Source organism: Nothoprocta perdicaria, unplaced genomic scaffold, assembly GCF_003342845.1.
Source record: "Nothoprocta perdicaria isolate Ctin4 unplaced genomic scaffold, notPer1 scaffold_0, whole genome shotgun sequence".
NCBI classification, from domain to species: Eukaryota; Metazoa; Chordata; class Aves; order Tinamiformes; family Tinamidae; genus Nothoprocta; species Nothoprocta perdicaria.
In genome coordinates this window covers 9,874,031-9,895,369 of record NW_020454092.1, presented here as the reverse complement: position 1 = coordinate 9,895,369, position 21,339 = coordinate 9,874,031, and the positions used below count along the sequence as shown (strand labels likewise).

Genomic DNA, 21,339 nt, shown 5'->3' with positions numbered 1-21,339 from the left:
TGAACTCGCTCCTTGTGCAAGTGCTCTTGCACAGCAATTCAAGCTTGAGGGAACTGGGGCATTGCAACCTGTGCCCAAATCCTGGACACTTTCCACCAAGAAATGATGCACAGCCAGGCCCTGCCTACAACCTACGTGATGGTCCAGAGGCAGGTTCCCTCACTCAAAGCTTTCTCCAATTACTATGAAAGAAGAGGACTTAAGACGGGCTCTGATAGGAGCAAGACAAGCACACAACATATATCCTGACATGTGTAGGGTCCATGGTTCAGACCCATGGACTAGTAAATCTAGCTCCATCAGCTCGGTACAGCATCTGGAAAGCTCTCGGACACCACAAAATTTCTAGTAATCCTTTCTCTCTGCAACTAATGGGCACAAAACTATCTGCCTTCCTTTTCTCCTGCGATTACAGAATTACAGAATGATGGTCACAAGAATTTTTAAAGCACTGTCAATAGGGAAAGTCCAATTTAAGAAGCAGAGTTCATATGTAAGATTAGATTTTCAAGGCTTATGAAAAGACTTTTCAGGACACTCAAGGAAAAACTTCTGAATGAGAGCTACATCCTACCAAGCGTTCAACTTAAAACTCCCTATCCTTTCGTATAGTTAAAACACACTTTGAGAAGCTGGCCTTCTCCCTATCCTCAATGCTTCTGCAGCGTAATAAGCCTTTCTCATACAAAATTGTCTTCCACCAAGGAATGAAGAAACTTAGAAAGCTGAAAACAAAGGCAAAGAGACCAAACATTGGGGCATGAGCAGGAGGTAGCTCTACTACTTCTAAAGCTGCTCTTGGGAAGCTGAGACCTACTTACGCACACACCAGTTGGGTGCTTCTCTCTTCTCTGAAGCTGCTCAGCTTGGCTGATGCCAAGACTGAGGTTTGAAGACAGACTTTCATGATGAAAGAGTCTTCTCCACCTGAACTAAAATGATAACCATCAATAAATGCAAGTTCAAGCTTCTCAGGAGTAACCACTAGAAATGATTTAAAAAAAAAAGTGCCAATGGGTTCTAACAACAGCAGTTTTCCCACCTACCTACTTTTGGCTTCATCCTAGAGTCTATACACTTAAAGGCAAATGGCAGAAGTTGTACAGAACAGTTGTGCCACAGAACACAGCCAACGTTTTATTCTTAAGTAACAAGTGTATTAGATATGGTGAGGACCACAGAAATTAGCAGATATTTCCATCTATTCCACATTCAATGCTGTTTATTATCTGGATAACCCAAAACTCTTCAGCTTCCACTGGCGTCAACTACGTTTGTTTCTCTTAAGGGCTGGGAGGGTAGGAAAAAAGTATCTTTGATTGAATCATGAATCAGGTAGAAAGAGCACTTCAGAAGATTTTATTTATTTATGAAGGGCTGCGAGTGCCACGCTGCTGCTGACCTGTGCTGGAAGGACTATTTTTTTTAAGGCTGCACAGTAAATTAATTCTTCAGCCTATTCAACCCATGGCCCTTCTGTAGAGGCTGCCAACAGAAATACCAATTAGTGCTGACTGGAACGGAGCTTGCTTTCACAAGGAACCAGTTGGGGTCTGAATGGAACATCTATTTATAATTGCAAAATCCAGTTAAAGCAAAACCAAAATGTGCCCATAACTTTTTTTATATATATAAAATGAGCAACAGCTTCCTATATTCTAGACTCTCCACATGCAATGGTAGCAAACAAAACCAAGTTCACTGAAGCCAATGACAGCGTGTGCTCAGGGAGACATCTAACCTGCTTCTTGGTTAGATGCAGGAAATCCTCATCTTTTATTGGGTTAACTGGCTGGTATTCTTAATAATGAAGCCACAAAGTGGCTAAAAGCATGAGTTTTAATGGATGGAAGGGTGGAGGGAAGAAGGGTGTGAAGTTTTTCTCAAAGCTGAATTGATAAAACAGCTCCCAGTGCAATTAAAAACTTGTACAGCTGAGTATTTGGTTTTAGAAAGCATCAACTGTGTAATTTATTGGGCTGGTTTATGGAGGGAGAGAAATTATCTGAGGAATTTCATGGACATTTCAACAGCATCAAAACTGCAATGCATTTTATCATCAAGATTTATTCTCGCACTCCCTTCCATTAGAAGGGAGTAAGAAGAGGTGCATCAGGGCTGCAGCTTCAAATCAGATTCCAAGAGAATTTAAGGAGAAAGAATGGAGGCTGAGTATCTCTTGCCTTCCTCCCTTATCTGGGAAGGAAAACAGTGATAGCTCCAGTATCACAGTAAGGACATCAACTTTTTTTTCTAATCCTAGGTCCTGTAATTGCCAGTTAGATAATGTCTCTGAAAAAGTCCTCTGAAGGGAGATGGGTAGAAGACAGGTTAATATAGTTGTAAGCTTATGTACAAAGCAGAAGCACCGCAGGAAAGGAAAAAACATCTTACTGTTTAGTCCTTTAGAAAGCAAATGCACATGCCTGGTAATAGTAGGGCCATGCTACACTTTTTCCCTCCATTACCTTTGGCATCATTCAAAGGCTGAGAGAGCTGGGTCTGTTCAGCCTGGAGAAGAGGAGGCTGAGGGGGGACCTGATCAGCGTGTATAAATACCTCAAGGGAGGCAGTGAGGAGGAGGGGGGCGGCCTCTTTTCAGTGGTGAGCAGGGATAGGACTAGAGGAAATGGCTTCAAACTGAAGCATCGGAAGTTCCACAGGAACTTAAGGAAGCATTTCTTCACTGTGAGGGTGACAAAGCACTGGAACAGGCTGCCCAGAGAGGTTGTGGAGTCTCCTTCTTTGGAGATCTTTAAAACCCACTTGGATGCAGCCCTGTGCCACGTGCTCTAGGTGACCCTGCATGAGCAGGGGGGTTGGACTCGATGACCTCTGAGGTCCCTTCCAACCTTCGGCATTCTATGATTCTATGATTCTATGATCACTCCAGGATTGTGGACTTACCTCTGGGTGGAAAAACAACCCCAGCAATCAGAGACTCTCTATCATTCATAACTAACAGGGCCTGCCTACAAAGATCTGCACTTGCTGAATACATCAGGAGAAGCTGGAGCTCGTGGTGGTGCCAGGAGGTTACTCCGCATGAGGTACAGGAACAGCTGCACTCTAAAGCGTTAGCAGTGTCATTGGTATTAAGGAAACTCCTATGCATGAAAAGCAGACACTCTCAAAACCTATTTCTCTATTGATTTTAACTTCAATCCACAACTTTAAACATCCTTCAAGCAGCATTTGAATCGACTCATCAGTGACTTGGTTAGACTTATTTTGTGCAGGACCAAGATCACACTTTGGAGAGAAATGCTGCAAAAAAAGAAGGAAGGGAAATTCATGGAGCTTTTGTTCCTCTGACAAAACCCAATCCAAAAAGACAGCAGGTTCCACTAATTCAGCAAGTTTCTTGACATTACTTTAAAAATTGCACTTCACTCAGCAAATAGGTTGACATGGACAAAAGGAAAAAAATTAAAAAAAAAACTTGTTTTGTGCTCAAGTGTTTTGAAAGTGCAAGTTCCATCAAGTCCCTATCTCACTAAAGCATTTAATAACATGTGACTAGCAATATACACCACATTCAGAGACATTCAGAATCCAGCTCTCATTTTGAGCATCTAAAGAAAAAGATCAGCCTATAACATGAACAATGAGGCACGTATGGAGCCTTTACTTCCATTGCTGCCAAAAGACTACAATAAGCTGTAGAGGTGCCCCTGTGTCCTAGTGGCTTTGGTTGGTGTGCTCCAATTCCACAGTGAGGCCAATCCATGCTTGTTCACAATGGTCCATCTTCTGTCACAGTCTCAGAAATAGGACTGTTAACAGAAACGTGCCATTTTGTATTAGCAAAAATCATCAATCCATGGAAAAAAAAAGTCAAATCCTGGGAGGGCAAGCACCACTTATTTGTTCTCCTTTGGTACAACAGGACGTGCCAAGAGATCCCAGTTCATAACCAAAGCCTCTAGGTATAACAGCACACACAAAAACACACTTCAGAAGCCTGCAATAAGTAAACCACTTCATCAGGTGTTCGGTGATGAAGAGCTATGCTGAACACAGCTCAGGATGCTCAGATATACCTGGGATAACAAGATACCCACCAGCAATTACAAAAGCCTGCAAAATGCTTGAATAAAAGGGTGAGCAGCAATGCACGCTCTGCTCAGATAGCTAGGGAGGAGAAGAGCCTTCAAACTCGCAGCTGCCCGAGTTATCATTTACCTACTCTAAACATTCAGATTTGCAGAACATCCTCTTAAGAGCTTTAACAAAAGAGTTTCAGAAGGTTAAAAATCCTGCTTCATGTCCCAAGTGACCTGCAGAGTGAATTCATCCCCTCCACCCACTCGCCCACGTTTCTCAGGGCCAGCGGTAATGACTCAAAACAGCCTATCTGCTATTTCATGTCTGTTCTAAGCCCTTTCAGAAAAGCTGTAAATCTTTGATATCAAGAGGAGCAAGCTGCATGTAACAGACTTTCCTGATACATCTAAATTGCACGGAGCTGCTCTAGCTGCACCAAGTTCCACTAGGCTGCACGTCATGGAAATGCGGTGACATCTTTAATGGGGCTGGTAAGTGCAGCTGATTGTAAATAATTACAGTGTTATCCCTGGGGACAAGCTCCAGCAGCCACAGGCATGGAGATACAGTTGGCCATAATCACCACGGTGCCCAAGTCTGCAAGTAAGAGCTATTTTACCAGGGATATTTGGCTCAACTCTATCTGCATCTCCTGCACTAAGGTGGGGGAAAGGGGAATTTCCTAGACGTTTTTAATGCTACAGTCTATTAGTGCCTTACCCAGCCCACTAAGAAACTGTAATTAAAGCATCAGTGCCATAATTCTGCCTCTGGTAAAAGAACTTCTCATAAACACAAGATTTATAGCACATTAAAAACAACCAAAAATCCCCACTCCAAGCCACGTGAACCCAGCATGGGTTTTAAGTATTTGCTAATTCCAGCCCAGTGCTGAAATCCCCTTATTTATTCTTAATTACACAGAAGTGTATCCTAACTTCTTGGCCTATTTTGTATGTTTTTCCTCAAGATTTTTTAAAATTAATAGTTAATTTTAAAAGAAGATACTCTCACAATCTAAGCTTTAGCAAGGTTAAAGCAAAGAAGACATCCTCTGCCTTTACCACTGCTTTTACTAGATTAATTTATGTCCTAATATTCATAAGGTGACTCCACTAGCAAATTTAAGTGCTTGGAGAAGATCTCTTAATCATGGAGATAACTGCCTATGATAGCTGCCTGTTGTTAATTAGCTTGCAAGCCCACTCTCTGCTGAGGATGTCCGCAGAGGATTCTTACAAGAGCAGATCCCTTGCACATTTGCAAGCTGGATTCCACACGCAGGCATGTCACTACCACCTACCTCTCTTCCGCAGAAATTTTCTGAATGTAATTTAAATGTATTAAGGCATACATAGCCCAAATTTTCTGCTTGCCTTTAAGAATGGAGTTGTTCCAGCAAGGAACACTCTTTATTCCAATTTTGAGCAGCTGGAACACATTATAAGACGACTACAGCAGCCCAGTTCTGATTTCTTTTGAAACATTTGCCAAAAGGAATAAGGTACCTTAGCACAGAATGCCCCTTAAAACAGAAAGTACCTGCTTACAAGTGCCCCTCCTTTCCAAAGGGGTCACATAGCATTTTTATCCCTAAAATTATACTATTCCTGTTTAAAGAAGAATAAATAAAACAAATAATCTTCAGCTTCATAACTACCTTGGATTTGCTAGAAATTTAGCTGTAACTGTGTGTATATGTTTAATTGGGTTTTTTAAGGGGTTAAGGGTGGTAGGACCAGCCTGTTGATTCCTGCCCTCCCTCCATTCTCCCAAACTTTGGCAGCAGTTGCCCAACCAAACCAGCAAGGCAGGAGCCCCAGACGAGCAGCAGCGCCTGCTGCCTCCTGCACGCCAGGAACACCAGGAAGCCCAGGAGAAGGAAGGATTTGGGTAGCGAAGGGTGACCCCTTAGCAAACCGGCTTCATCAGTTCTGCTACTCATGCCTTCGTTTTCAAACTAGGTGTTTATGTCCAGTCCTGCTTTCATTATTAAGCACAATCCAGTTAACAGAGCAACAAAACAGCAGTCAGTTGCCTGCTTCAATGGCTCAAATCCCTAGACATTTCATTAGGCAAAAGCAAAATTCATTATGGTGTGTTTTTCGAATCAGTCTCACGGGCAGATCTTCAAAAAAGTGCTAACTCCTACTGGATTAAAGAGGAGCAGGATTTCAGCATCCGTGCCAAGCCCCTCAGCTGTGAGCACACAGGCAGCCTCCAGAGCCCTAGCCTTAAATCTGTGACCACGAAAATGAACATCTCATCTAAATGCAGCTGGCAGCACAGCGGGGAGAGGAGACAAGCTGCGCACCAGCCCACACAGTGCGCTTGCGTCTGACCCTTCAACTGCAAGTACCAAGGATCTGCAGGGTCAGCTATGCAGGTGCAACTAGTTAAACCATGAGTAAACACATTTCATAAGCTGCAGTGAAGTTCTGCCACATTTTATCACAATGTACAGTGGCCATCACCCCATACATTGCCAGGGAACAGGAACTGCAGCAGAGGAGGGGAAGCGAGACACTCCAGCGCTCAGCTGAAGCATTAGCAGCCAACAGAGGTTCAGAGGCTCTTAGTTCTTGAGCTCTTTCCTCAACTTAAAGCCAGCAACTTCACAAGCATTTAATGCCTGTGTATTTAAGAATCAACACAAATGAGAGAAGCCTGGACCTGGGATTCACAGCTCCAAGAAACCGGCAGAGAAAATTATTGATTTTACTAGCAAGCATTCGTATCGGGGTATGGAATAGAAAAAGCAAACTCACATGGTGCGTGGAACATCACAAGCACAGATGAATGATCTTTTATAAACTTGTCGAAGTCCTCGTCAGTCAGGTGATAAACTACATTTTCCTCATCTGCCCAAGGAGTCTCTGGAGCCTGGGGCTGAGGTGCCTGTGGACTGCAAGACAAATAGACACAGCTGAAAAGCAGCTCTTTGCTGCTGAACAGCAATCATTTTTGCAAGTAATTCTGCAAGAAACCACTTTGTGTAAATGCCAATACATGACATTCTATCCCTACTAAACGGCTTCTATAATTGCTCCCGCTCGGAACTGATAAGCACTGAAACCTAGATAAAAACAGGGGAAGAAGAAAAAAGAATCCACAGGAAGCTCATAAGGACATATCAAAAATGGAAGGGGATAGAGTGGGGAGATAAACAGACTGCTTTGTTATTATATTATAAAACTCAGACACATTTTCTATTAGTCTTTTAACCTGCTCAGCAGGATGCTCCCTATTTCCACAACGTTTGCACTTAGTAGTTCACAGGAGCCATCACAAATGAAAGGAAAAAGTACCGTGCAGAAAGAGCCAATCTAAGCAGCCACCTTGAATATCTCCCTGCAGCAGGAATAAGGCTGAGAAAGGGAGAGCAGCAGTGTCAGGGCCGTGGTCTGCCTGCCAGCAACCTGTTCTCGGGGGGCATTTCCCCAGGCACATATTGGGTTTATTCTCAATACCGCTAGGACCCTGTGGCTGCATTTGGAGGGGCTTGCAGGCCCGATTCAGCAAAGCCACTTGGCCACGTGCTTGATCTAAAAGATAAGCAACACGTGCCACTGACTCCACTAAGATTGCATGGGAGCTTAACTATCGTGGATGGATCAGAGCCAGAGATTACAATGACTGCTCAAAGACACCCTGACAGATCTGGAAACCAAATCCAAGCTCCTCTGCAATACTCACGTGGCACTCTTTGCTTTTACTAATTTTACAAATGTATTGCAATTATCAAAAAGAGAAATTGGCAGATCTGAGCTAAACTACACTGATTGGACGTTTAATAAAGTACTTTGTACAAAATACACCCAAACATAGAAACATTTAGAGTCAGACTACGCAGCTGTATGACCCCTGACAGTTGTAGTAATGAGCCCCAAATACCCTAAAGGAATTCCCCAAATTCCTTGGCAAAATTCAGGTCTGGATGTGGCCCCATCTTTGGCGAAAGTATATGTACTATTTTTGATTAAAATGTATTCTTGTGTTAACTGCCTGGAACAAGAAATGGCAAGAGGAGGGTAACTCATTTATTCTGCCTTGTTTATTTCTAGGCTGAAAGCCTAGCTTGATAAAAAGCAGTAGAGACACAACAGAGAAGAGATAGCAAATTCTGTTGATGTTGGCAGTAGGTATGATTCAAGAATATTAAGCATTCCATGCAAAATAGTAATGTATACTTATGATAAATGAACCAAGAGGAAAAAAAATAGGGAATAGAGCTACATTCTGCCAGGTAGGAAATAAGGAAAAGGAGGAAGGTCCCTGACTACCCAAGTTCACTACCTAAATGGCAGAGGGAACCCACAGTGCAAAGGTTGGTGCTCTACGATGCTGTGGTCACAACGTTTAGCTGACAATCACTTTGCTTCCTCAACAAACCTATAGGAGACAGGGATAATCTTCAAGCATCTTGACAGAATGAGGGCTTTCCAGAGAGCATCGTGATACTTAATGAATTTGGAAGGGGAGTTTCTTTCGTAAGAGTAGGCAGAGAGTGATGAACATGGACCCTGTCACCATCACGTACCAGGAGAAAGCCGAAAGCGGGGCCTGACCTGACCTATTTCAGTAAGGAATTTGTAAAACAGGGCACAGGATGTTTATTCAAATGGCCCAATTTAAAATGCTGTGCATGCTAATAAGCCTACACAGGAGCTGCTAAGAATCACCTCAAGGCCTGCAGCAGACAACAAGCAAAATCTAAAGTGTCATTGAAAACCAAGACAAAGCAAATTGAACACCTAAAGACCAATTCAGGATGACAGAACTCTGGAAGAGCCATCAAGAACTAATTAAGAACAAAGAACAAGTTTTTGATTTAGCCGAGTAGTTGGTGCTAAATAAGTGCCCAGAAGAAGGCCATGAAAACCAAATAAAATAAATCCCAGCTAGGGAAACTAAGCATTGTTGGACATTGTAAGAGCTGTGTAGCTTGCCTGCCATCCAGGTCGACATCACCGTGCAAATAGAGCGATTTTAGGAGAAGAACTGTGGTACATACAAGATAGCATCTTTTGTGCTAATAATAATGTCTGCCAGAGTAAGAACATATGATGGTTTCTCTCTATTGCCTCTTAAAAATAACTGAAGCTTCACTAGATAGTAGCCAGTGTCTATTAGGAAGATAAGAGGGGTTAAGAAGCTGTAGACTGATGCATTAGGGCACTTCAGCTCCAGAAAAACACACCTTCAGTAAACAGCAGGAAAGGTGTTGGAGCCCAAACTTTCAGCTCTTGTTCTGAGAGAAAAGAGCATGAAAAAAATATATGTCTGACATCCTTTCCATATTTTAACTATTTCTAACCTTTATTCACTTGTATAACTTACCCTGCCTTGCTCCACTAAAAAGATTAACATGGGCTAACTGCTTTCAGCAGTTCACCAGTACCATTTTGAAGAAAAAGAAGAGGAAGAAGGGGGAGATGGAAAGCAGCTGCTCCTTTGTAGTGCCTACTATGTGTCCACAAACAGTTCGTTTCATATGGCTCATCTTTGCTGGGTTCACTTCTTCCTCTACATGGCAAACAGCCCATACATGGGCCCATAGCTCCTGCCTGTTTCACCATATTTCTCTGTTTTTCGGAAAAGGGAGTCTGTCTCCCCATTCAAATGGAGGCGAGATGACATTGATCAAGATATCAGTATTATAGGAAAAAAATATATATGATAATGTTTAATTCTGGCTAGAGTTATCTGGTAAGCATTTCAGTGCTACACTACTCTGAAGTACAGAACATACACCCTGCAGCCACCTGATTACAACCTTAGCTTTCCCCAAACCCTTGCAATACCATTTGTCTTCTTGTACTAAAGATTCCTCAGAATAATATATTATGTATGTGGCAGATTTACCCCCTATACAGGTTTAATTGCAACATCATTTACTGGCAAAACCCAAGCATGCATAATTTCTGAACATGGTTTCCTTAAAAACAGTGGCAGGAGAGCTACTGCTCAGATCATGTTCTGGGAAACTAATAAGACTGCACTGAACACTAAGTGAAGACTAACAGCTGTCTTTAACTCTGGCTTGCTGAAATACCAGCCAAAGCCCACAGTGGCTTGTTAGCAGAGATTATCATTGGAAAGAGCTTGCAGCTGTTCTGCGTTGCCTCCAGTAGCTCTGTTCACTTGCTCTCACAGCACTGATATAAAGGCAGTGCATTGTTACAGGGATTATCTGGATATTACGTGGGCAGACAGGGGAAAAACCCACTGTAAGCATCTAATATTTCACGTGTGGTAGCCAAAAGATAACCACATCCTCGCAGAACAGACAGCCTAATAAAGCACAGGTGATGAAGCCGCATATCCCTGCTCCAAGGGCTGACCATCTCCTGAGCGCTGCTGCAGTTGCCCTATTGACCGTTCACATGTGACAGCTAAACATCCCAGAAGAGGATTAAAGACAATAGGCAAATTTCTTCTCCTTGATCCACAGGGCAGAACTCCCCTTCAGCACAGAATCACAGAACCTTTAAGGCTGGAAGAGATGTTTAGGGATCATCTAGTCCAATCCTTATGCACATGCAGGGTCACCTAGAGCATGTGGCAGAGGGCGGCATCCAAGCGAGTTTTGAGGATCTCCAGAGAAGGAGACTCCACAGCCTCCTGGCAACCTGTTTCAGTGCTCTGTCACCCTTGCTTGTCAAGAAATTTTTCCTCAAGTTCCTGCGGAACTTTTGTTGCTTCAGTTTGTGGCTGTTTAGTCGTATCGGTGACCACGACTGAAGAGAGGCCGGTCCCATCCTCCCCACTCCCTCCCTTGAGGTATTGATAGACACTGATCAGGTATTTGTATACACTGACCAGGTCCCCCCTCAGCCTTCTCTTCTTCAGCCTGATCAGACCCAGCTCTCTCAGTCTTTCCTCACAGGGCAGATGTTCCAGGCCCCTGATCATCCTTGTAGCCCTGTATTTGTGCCTCCTGAGGCTAACTGGGATGCTACCACCACTGCACCCTTGGGCCCCAGTCTGCTGGAACATCCCCAGCCCTGAATCCCTTAGCTTGCTCCTGCTGACGACCCTGTGCTGCTTGTGACTATGTGCACATCCCTACCCTCTCCTCACTATCAAAGTGAAACATCTTCACTCTTCAATCAGCTTTGCTAAGCCATATGGTTTGCAATCAGCTATTCCTTCTTATGTTTTTGCTTCCCATGCTGGCCTCATTTTAAAATTATTTCCTTGGCTGCAACAAACTAGGGAGGGTTTCAAAGATGATCTAATGCCAAAGAGACGAGGAACTTGGCTTCCTGTTGAAGGCAACTCTCCACCACCACAGAACCTAAGCACTCTCCAGCTGCTCTACAAACTTGACTGCCCATGTGCTCCTTTGCACCACCTGAGGATGACTATCCCTTGCACACACTATTCTCAACTGCCCTCTCAACTGCTAGGCCCACCAGCTCATTCAACACCCAAAATATTTATGTCTGCTAATAGCTGTCTTTAGGTAGAACAAAATGCTTTCAACACCACTCCACATCATGACAGGAAGCAGCTTTTTTTCAAAATGACTTGCAATGCAGAGCACTGTGAACTTGTCTCTACTTGAGACACTCTTAAGGCTCTGTCTAAAGGCCAAAGAACCAATGAGAATTGCTCACTTGATATGTATACATTCTAGAAGTTCAGCAAAACCCAGACCTCTTGCAATCTATCGTGTCTGGGTACCAGAGATTATTGGAAATTTATGTTGGCATTTTTTAGTGGAAATGAAACCCATATTATCTACACTTATTCAGTACACAGTCCCCTATTACACATGAAATGCAACTGTTAAAATGCAAGGCATACATCCTAAAAACCAAAGTTTTAGGTAATCTCTCTGTCCTAGCTTAACTAATCTCAGTTGGGCAGTTTTGTTTGCTCTCCTGAGCAGAGGGAACGAGGGAGAGATGGTTGTTCTAAACCATTACATTCTGCAAATACCAAAGAGTACAAAAGAGGTGGAGTGCACAAAGTTCAATGTCTTACTTTTTCAGCCACTCTGCTATGTCTGTCGCAGTAGCACCATAGTTCTCAAAGTGGAACAGGAATTTTCCTTTCCTATTAAAGGAACAAAAACAGTTTTAGAACTTGCCTTGGAAGATAAGAACATACAATTTTAGCTAAGTGCATAATTTCTAAAGTAGCAAAACATAACTGACTCAAAATAACAGATTGTAGGATATCCCCGGACATTGTATTCTTCCTTTATCCTTTCAAATTCAGCAGAGTAAACATTCATCCCTGCAAGTACCTGGAAAAAAGAAAAAAGGGAAAAGTTGTAGTGATTCTTTTAAGACAGCAGTAAAATAACAGCTTGAAAAAGAACTAAAAAACAACTGAACTTTGGGCAGATACTGATTTCATTCACACTGCTGTAAAGCAAGGGGGACTCTAAAACATACTAAAATTTTTCTAATTTTGTGCAAGGGAAGAAATAGTAACAGAACGCACACACCAACCGCCTTGTAACCCCTGCTTACCCTGTCAGTATCTCTCCCCTTTTTTAAAAAAACATTCACTAACAGCAATACCAAAAGGTCTCTAAATAGCCCTACATTAATATATTAACTTACCTGAGCTTTTTCACTTTCACCCAAAAAACAGGGCTCACCTTTCCCTTTCCTACCTCCACCCCAATCCTCCAGACATGCCCTCATCTGAGGTCGCTCCCTATTCATAGGATTCATAGACAGTCTGTTCGACCAGCCCACTGCCAAGATACAACTTCAAGATTAACTTAGTTTTAAGGGCATTGCTGCTAAAATGATTTAGACCTTCAGATTCTTAACCTAAACTCCTCCTCCTTCCCTCCTCCCAAAACAGGATTTTCTCCTTACAGCTAAAATACCACTTCAAAATTTAACACTAGGTTCCTCGTTGCAGAAAATTGCTTAGACCAACCAAATATGCTCAGACTCTGCAAATAAATCTTAAGAGTATAAAATCCTAGCTTGAAGAACAACCTTTTCTAAGAGCACACTAGAAAGACACCAAAAGCTATTTTGTTTTTCCTTTCCTATCCTGAGGAAGAATAAAGAACAGCTAACTTCAAGGACAGGAATACAGAAACAGGATTAGTAATGGCTGGTCAAATCTCTTATTTTAAAATTTCCTTGCCATTCTAACCACCAAGTAGCTTTAGTTCATGAGTTACCTATCCCCAGGTCTCCTCTTCCCTTTTCTTTCCTGTCACTGCTTGAGGATAGGTAAATGCAATAGCATTAAAATCCAGCAGTTCCTTTATATGGTAAAAAAATCAGGATCACTAACTAGTTTCCTCATATACATTAGGTTCCCAGGCATAACATTTGTAATGAAATATCAGAAAATTCCCATATGTCTTATATGGGCACTCTTGGACATTTCAGATGCTCTTTTACATCTTTACCTTGTCCAACAGAACTGCCACGATTGATGCAAGTCAAGAAACTGGATTCTGGTGTTGAGGGACACACTGTTGTCTCAGGTTTACATCTGTTTTATGCCCCAAGGGCTCTGATAGAGTAACAAAGCAAGCCCAAACTTACTCTAACACTTTCTTTAGAGTTTCCTAACAAAAAACCACCCCTTGAGCCTCCTCTTCCCTCCACCCTTTCCCACATAAATCTCATTACAGGAGGATTCGGTTTATTGAGTAAAATTATGCCATTGCTTTGGCAGGCCTATAATGTCATGTAACATCAGGCTGGCAGAGAGCAGCAAAGCACAGGTCCCACCCCAAGCCAGCATCCTCCCTGCATACCTCAACCACTCCACCTAGATGTTTGGCTAATTTGCTTTTAGCAAATGACTGAACGACCTTGAATGCAATTCAAGCCCATTGCCTCTTAAAATTCCCCCTGTAGACATGAGGATCAGTTTATCCCTTTCACCTCTGCAGTGACACAAAAGATATTTCAACACTTCTCCACCTAGCAACCTATAATCCAGATAGACTCTGAAGCTTTCTTAGCTGGTCATGTCTTGTCGGCTCTCGCTCTCCTCTAAACCCCCTTCTCACTTCCTTCATACTTCTCTTAACAGGGTAAATCCATAACTGGAGCATTATATCAGCACTTGAATCCTTCCTAGAAGGCAGTTTAACAGCTAAATTAAACAAAGGCTTCCTTTATTTGACATCTGAAGCAAGGAGGAGCTTTGTGCTTCTAAAACGTCAGATTTCTATGAAAAGGAAGCTGAGACAAGCACCAAAGAAGGAAGCACTCAAGTGCACCCCCTAACCTGCCTTAGCTGAGCAGAGCTCAGGAGGCCAGCAGGAACTAGGCAGGTGCTTAAGCACTTTGCTGCCCACCAGCCCTCCCTGCACTGGGTCCACAGTGCGAGTCCCGGACCATAGTCCACCCTGCTCCAACCACCGCAATCTCTCGTCTCAAGGATACAATAAATCAATCTCTTTCTGATTTGGAGTTGGTCTTTTTCTTTCATGCTGGGTGCAATTTAATGCAAATTCTCAGCTTAATGACACACTATAAATGCCTTCCAGGTTTCCTTTCAGTAACCACACTGACAAGGAACGACCAGCCCCAGAAGAGCACAGCAGCCAGCTGCAGGTACAGTTCACCTTTCCAATTTTACAACCTATTAAGTAGGCAACACTATATTTCATTTCCAGCTATATAATAACCCAAACCACTTTTGAGCCTGCACTTTCTGGCAGTTAATGACAGGTCAGGATAAAACAAACCCTTGGCTCATTCAAGCCAACCATAAACTGTCCAGCAGCACCTGACCAGCATGACTTTAAGGGAAGCCACGGATACTCCATGAGAGGTACAGCACATTTACTTCCAAAAAAGGCAAACTGAACACACATCCCACCCAGGAAGTGAATTAGGTCAAATTTAGACCAGCAGACCAGTTTCTGTGCAAGAAAGCAGGGAGTGTGGCCTAACTGGGCTGTCCTCTGAACTGATCCTGCACAAGCAGCACCCTGACACAACCCATCTGTGACCTGTGCTGCTTCCAGCACAAGAGAGACCATTCCCAAAAGCAGGAAAAAAAGAAACAAACTAGAGAAGACCTGAAGCTTACATTTTCTGGCCTGAATTTAATAAAACCAAACTGCATGTGGCTGTGGCAAGGCTAGAGATAAGAGGAAAAGGCAGAGCTCTTTGGTGAGCCTTCCCTCACACATTACATGTGTAGCTGATTAGTTTTCTAATTCCCATCCCCCATACAAGCCTGACGAGGCACCTGCCCTGCAAAACAGGAATCAACTTCCCAAGGACTCAGGGAACCTTCCGCTGCGGTGAGATCCAACATGAACACTGCCTGGCCAGATCAAAACAGCCCTAAAAACATCTCTGAGGCTTGTGCTGTGCCCTAAATAGATTTGAACAACTCCCACTGAATTTAGCCCGCAGCATACAAGGATTTAGAGAAAACAGTTAAATAAAAAAATTTAAAAAGGGAGAACATGGGAAGTCTGACAACATTCAGCGCTTATGCAATGTGCTGATCAGAAGTGTCCTGGCAATGAATCTCAGTGCTTCATCTTTAGCCTCACCACAAGCTGCCTCTCCTGAGAAAACGTGTGAACTCCAAGGCGAAGGATAACAGGTAGATCCAGACCAAATTCAGACAAAACCATGAAACAGCAATCCCATTTATTTGGTTGTTCAGGAATTACTGGTGTTAAGTTATACATAAAGCACATTATAAAATCTTGAATCGAGTGCCTTTGACTTGATTAAACAAAACAATGTGCCTTACTAGTTCAAACAGGTAACTAAATTATTGTGAATATCCACTGTTAATGGATTTTAAGGGTCAAAACTTAATTTCATTTCAACCTGCTACAAATATTGACCATGCTGACTCAGAGAACAAATATCCCCTGCCATGACACTGTTACTCTCCAGTGAACATACAGATTAATTATTACCAATCCCTTTCATGAAACATTAAGCTGATCAACCCTAGTATAGTAAATATTTCTTAATCCATACCCAAAGTAGTACAGTAGGACTATAAACGCACCAAATAGGAGCTAGTTATTTAAAACCACACAGGGTTAGAACCATTTTCTCCTTGGCAAGAACGCCACTGGATTTAAAAGGGAAATGAGCAATATCTCATCTTTTACCTTTCAAAATAAATAAATAAAATAAAATCCAAAGAGACTGAATCCTAAAGAAATCTGGAACAGCCTCTTATTTGTTCTTGGCTTGCTTAAAAATTCTCCACATTGAATATTTTAATTTGCAGCACTAAATACTATGTTAAAACAACTTTTTACATTTATATAAATCTTATCTTCTCACTTACATATTTACCCTTCAGTTCTGTGGCTGCCTGCTGGTAAGATGGCATCATTCTCTTACAAACACCACACCCTGATTAAAACAAAAATAATAAATGTAAGTAACATGCAACTCTATTCAGACTACTCTGCAGAATCTCACTGTGTTCCAAAACCTGAAACTACATTTATATACATATATATAAAAAATTTAAACATATTTCACTAAATACTTCAGATTATTAATTTCTAAGCAAGTTACTTTATGTTACTTACAGCTATTTTTTGCATGTTTTCATGCTATTCCATTTTGAAGTAATTTCTCAGACCAAATGTGGAGAAGAACGTCTCCATCACCTCATACTCCCCAGGCTCTGAGTCAAGCCCAGAGTGGATCACAAGATGAAACTCCCCCTTATTTCAGAAGTCAAGTAACCAAAAAAGTTGGAATAGGATCTTTTACATGGGGCAGAGAAATGAGGTACTTCAGAATCAGCGCAACTTAAAAGTTTTTGAAAATAAAGTTGAAACATTTCCCAAACATTAAAGAAGCGTGATAAGTTATGATAAGTTAAGCAGTGCTATGTTAATTTTAGGAAACCAGTAACTCGGAAGCAGTAACACCCCTTCTAAGGCATGAACTTCACATGCTGAGGAAAAGAGCAGCGAGGAAGACCACTCATGTATAGCTGGAACGTGTTAAACACTGTTTGATGACGCTGTGGCTAAGAAGATTAAGAATAAATCACCTTGTAAGCCAGCAAGTTTTCCCCTTGCCAAGTAAAATACGTGTTTGTGCGTTGAAAGGGAAGGAAATGCAGACAGTGCAAAAGAAAGGAGGCAGCAGCCAAGCACAGGCTTTTTGCAGAGATTCTTGGGTCTACCACAGGACAATAATCAACATTTATATTCTGGTGAAGAAACAGCTGCAAGAGTTTTGAAAATATCTTCCAAGAAAGGAGGAACAGATTTTGCAACCACTGGATTAGGATCATATCAGCACGTGTGGGAAGAACAGCCTTTAATCAGAGGAAAGAGAACGCTTATTGCTACGGTCTTGTCGCTTTTGATCTCTCTGCTCAAATGGCCCACAAGGTCATTAAATTAGAGCTGGTTAAAGTGATGATTTCTTGATAGGCACAAATCGCTCATCTGAGACCTACTGAGGTCTCAGAATTTCATCCAAACCACTGGACAGACATCAAAAGATGCGAGTTAACACTGCATCTTCTGAAGGTTCTTGGTCTCTGTTCTCTTCAAGAGCCCACGGCCTCAAACATCCCCAACTACTCATATCCCTCCTCACTTGCCCTCTTCCACCTCCTCCAATTCCCTGGATTTCATCCTGGATTACAGGCATGGATTAGCCTCCCACACCAACTATCACACACATCATCCCTCTCTTCCTAATTCAGCTGCTGCTTCAAGTCCGCTCCTTCCAAACCCACTTCAATACAATTTCTCTTACCCATGCATTTCGGCATTATATAGTTCAGAAATTTATCACGCAACATATGCTCCTACACAGACATACAAAGTAATGTAAAAACTTCCATTTTCTTCTAGTATTTATTCTTGCATTTTGACTTTTTTTTTAATCAAATGCATATTAGTTTTTCAGTATTTAACAATTACATTTTAAATTCCATTTTAAAGGCATTATATGCACAGTGTAAGCACTACAAGCACAATGACATTATAAAAAGCTCCTTTTTGTTGCTAAATCCAGACCATTTCCTGCAGGAGCCATCTGTGAGAGAGTTACGCTACAAATAAATCTAAATGCCTGCAAGAATACCCAATTTTTCATATTTAGTGCTGTGTGACTTTATAATACAGGCCAAAAAATACAATGAATGGTCTCAAAATGGCAGGTAATATCTTTTAAGGGAAGCATGCCTTTGCTCTGAGTAGTTTCACCCAGGCCAAGCATTCCTGAAATATTAAAGAAATGACATTTAAGTTTGCAGCCACTTCTGCCTCCCTCTGCACTGGTACATAATAACGAAGCCCACATCCTATGAATCTGCCACGGGGACTCTAAAATCTCTTGCTTCCAAAGCTGAGAAATACTGTAGCTGTCTTGCTCATACCCTCCTTGACAAAGACTCCGATGTTCTCTCTTGCCAAACATCTCCCTGACTCACCCATGAAAAGCAACAAAGCAGAAATCCCTTCAGTGAGCAGCCTTGATTTGCTGCTCTTGACTATGAAATGTTACACCTGTACCAAAAGACAGCAACCCGGGACCTCAGCTTACCAAAGCCAGTCTTTCAATGCGACTGCTAGATGCCTTTTGTCTTGAGTAAGTGGAACAGGAGTAAGAAAAGAAAAATTGGACAGGAACCAAGTCAGATGGGCTGGTGTGTTAAATAAAAGATGAGGGAGTGAAGAATTGTGAAATTGAGTGGGGTGGGTAAAAAAAAGCCTTACAAGGAGGCTTGCTTCACAGCAGCCTATAAAGCAGCAGCAGAAGCACAGCACTGAAGACTAGCAGGTATTTTGGTGCTTCAAAAGAAGAGAAGCTGAAAGGAGGGTTGCTGGGGGAATGGTTCAAAGAGAACAAAGGGTTAGATAAGGTGTGTTTCATGAAGAGTCTTAGTTGTGGAAAACAATTATTCGTGATCTGGGTAAATTCTGAGAGCATTCTGGTCTGGCACCTTCCCTGAGGAGACAATTTATGGGCAGAGCAGGCGCATCACCTCCTGCTAAGGCAGCTGCAGTGCCCGGGAGTCACAGTGCCCCGTGCTGGGCCACATAAGGCCTGTTGCAGCAGGATTTGAAGGCACAAAGCTGCAGCAAACTTAAGTCAAGGAAAAGACATGCTCTTTGTGATCTAAGTCTTGGGTACTTCTGGCCGTCTTAGCAGTACTCAGATGAGATTAAAAAGGGTAGAATGGCCTCTCAGGCAACAGTTACTACGGAAAACCACCGAGTATCACCAGAAAATGCTGCCATGGGACACTCATAAGAAAAATAACCAGCAAATTGCCAGTGATAACTAACAACAATTTTAGCATCAGGGCAGAGCTGGGAGGCGTTCCTAGGTTAGGTCACACATTTCTTTTCTCCTGGCTCCTCTACTTTCCAGCTGAAGAAGAACTCTAGTGCAATAACACTCAATTTTAAAGAGCTAAAAAGCCTCTTGGTCACAAAGAAATGGAGGAAAAAAATGGTTAGAAATTTTAAAAATGTAGGAATAAGTGGTCAATACAGCGACAAGATAATAGTAATATAAGGCTAACAAAAGAAATGCAATGGCTCCAATGCATTATTTCCTCCCTGCTCTGATGAAACTCTTGCTTGCTTGAGATATTCCTGCCAACATGGGGAGGAACCTCTGGACTGACTCCTGAAAGGGACAGGAGAGTCTCTTCCTCCTGATCAGTGCATTGCTTCATCCCCCTGCAGTTAGTCAGGGTTCATGTTGCTTCTTTCAGAGCCAAGGTCTCCTCTGAAAAATTCTGCTTGTGTGGAACCAGCTTATCACACATGCTTGTAGTTCCATACAGGCCAAAGGGCCAAAAAGACCTTTTAACATTTACATTATTTCTTCCTATTTCTTCTTCATATCTTATCTTGTCTAGTATAGTACAAATTTAGAAAGAAATGGGATAAATCTCGAAAGAACAATGACTGAGTCATCATCACAAGAGAAAGAGGTAAGACTAAGATAAAGGAAGAAAATATTGATACTCTAAAAAGCAAGAAATGGACATCTAGGGGAAACTGAAGACAACTGGTCAGAACAGCACAAGGAATTGAACGGTAAAGATGAGATAGGAAGGGATCTATTGAAGGAAGCACACAGGAGGTTACCAGTCATCTGGCATCTCTGAGTGAAGATAAGATTATGTGAGAGGACATTACTGGATTACTTACACGGGGCATAGAACATCATCAGAAGGGGTTTGTCTTCCTTCTTCAGAAGTCTTCTCAATTCCTAATGAATGAGCAAATAATAAGTTAACAATAAAAACATACAATAAAGCAATAAACAAAAAATTAATAATAAAAACACCTATTATTACTCGTGTTAAAAGTTTTAAAAGGTAAATATATCCATCAATAGCACATAGGCTCATTTACTTGGGTGGCCGGTTCTCAGTAAAGAGGCTGTGACTAAAAATATTTCCCTTCCTGACTCCATCTGGGGCCAGGGGAAGAAGACTACTCAGACTTAATAATAAGCAAAATAAGTTCAGCTACCACACTATTAAACCTTGTCAGGCTATGAGAAACCATGAGACTAGATTTTTCAGTGCCAGCATGGTAGAGAAGCCAGATGAAGGTTTTAAATTGAACACAACTCTTAGACGGCAAGTAATAAGAGTACAAAAGGTGAACATTAAAAATTAATTTTTCTACATAAACTGAATGTCAAAATAACTGTTTCTAATATCAAAAATGAAAGCTAGAAAATTGAAAAGGCCCTTTATGAAATACCAGCTAAAGTCCAATCAATTAAAGCTTTTTTAAAAAAATCAATAGATTAGAAAACTGATACAAAATTCCAAGCTGATTATTAAGAAGAAAATAATGGTCAGCTCTGTGGTGGGACTGGCTTTTTAAGGTAATTTTAACTTAACACGGAGCAGCAAGTTGCCATAGGAGGTTAAATCAGTGAAAATCTGGATTCTGCTCCTATCTGCTCAGATGTCCTGTAACAACTTCAGGCACATAAGAGAACCTAAGGTATAACCTGTATATAATCTGTATAACCTGTAACTACAAGAATAGTAATTTTTCTCCAACTTGTACCTATTTTACCATAGGATGCTACATCACTGAGACAAACAGGCCTCTTCAATCACAGCATCTGCTATGCTTTGATACCTGCTGTGTAACTAGCAGCCTAACACCATGGCCACATGTGCAAGTGAGAAGGGAAGCAAGCAGGAGACCCTGCTCTGTATTATCATAGTCCACAATTTTTGTCACAATTTGGGTGTTTTAAATTTCTCCTCCAAAGAAAGCAAATAGTGGTGCTTCACTAGGAGTTCACATACATTATACACTGTCATAAAACATACTGAATCTCTCCC

At 41.8% G+C, this 21,339-nt stretch overlaps 1 protein-coding gene across 1 annotated transcript in view; it reads right to left on the bottom strand.

Moving 5' to 3' along the window:
- The window catches only part of PDIA5 (protein disulfide isomerase family A member 5), a gene marked incomplete at its 5' end in the record, with an annotated part of 94,581 nt that overhangs the window by 40,111 nt on the left and 33,131 nt on the right, over positions 1-21,339 (bottom strand). The window contains 5 exons of the mRNA XM_026045726.1: positions 6,816-6,952; positions 12,040-12,111; positions 12,213-12,304; positions 16,321-16,388; positions 20,177-20,237. Of these exons, the coding sequence (XP_025901511.1) occupies positions 6,816-6,952; positions 12,040-12,111; positions 12,213-12,304; positions 16,321-16,388; positions 20,177-20,237 (430 nt within the window). The remainder of the gene's footprint in view (positions 1-6,815; positions 6,953-12,039; positions 12,112-12,212; positions 12,305-16,320; positions 16,389-20,176; positions 20,238-21,339) is intronic.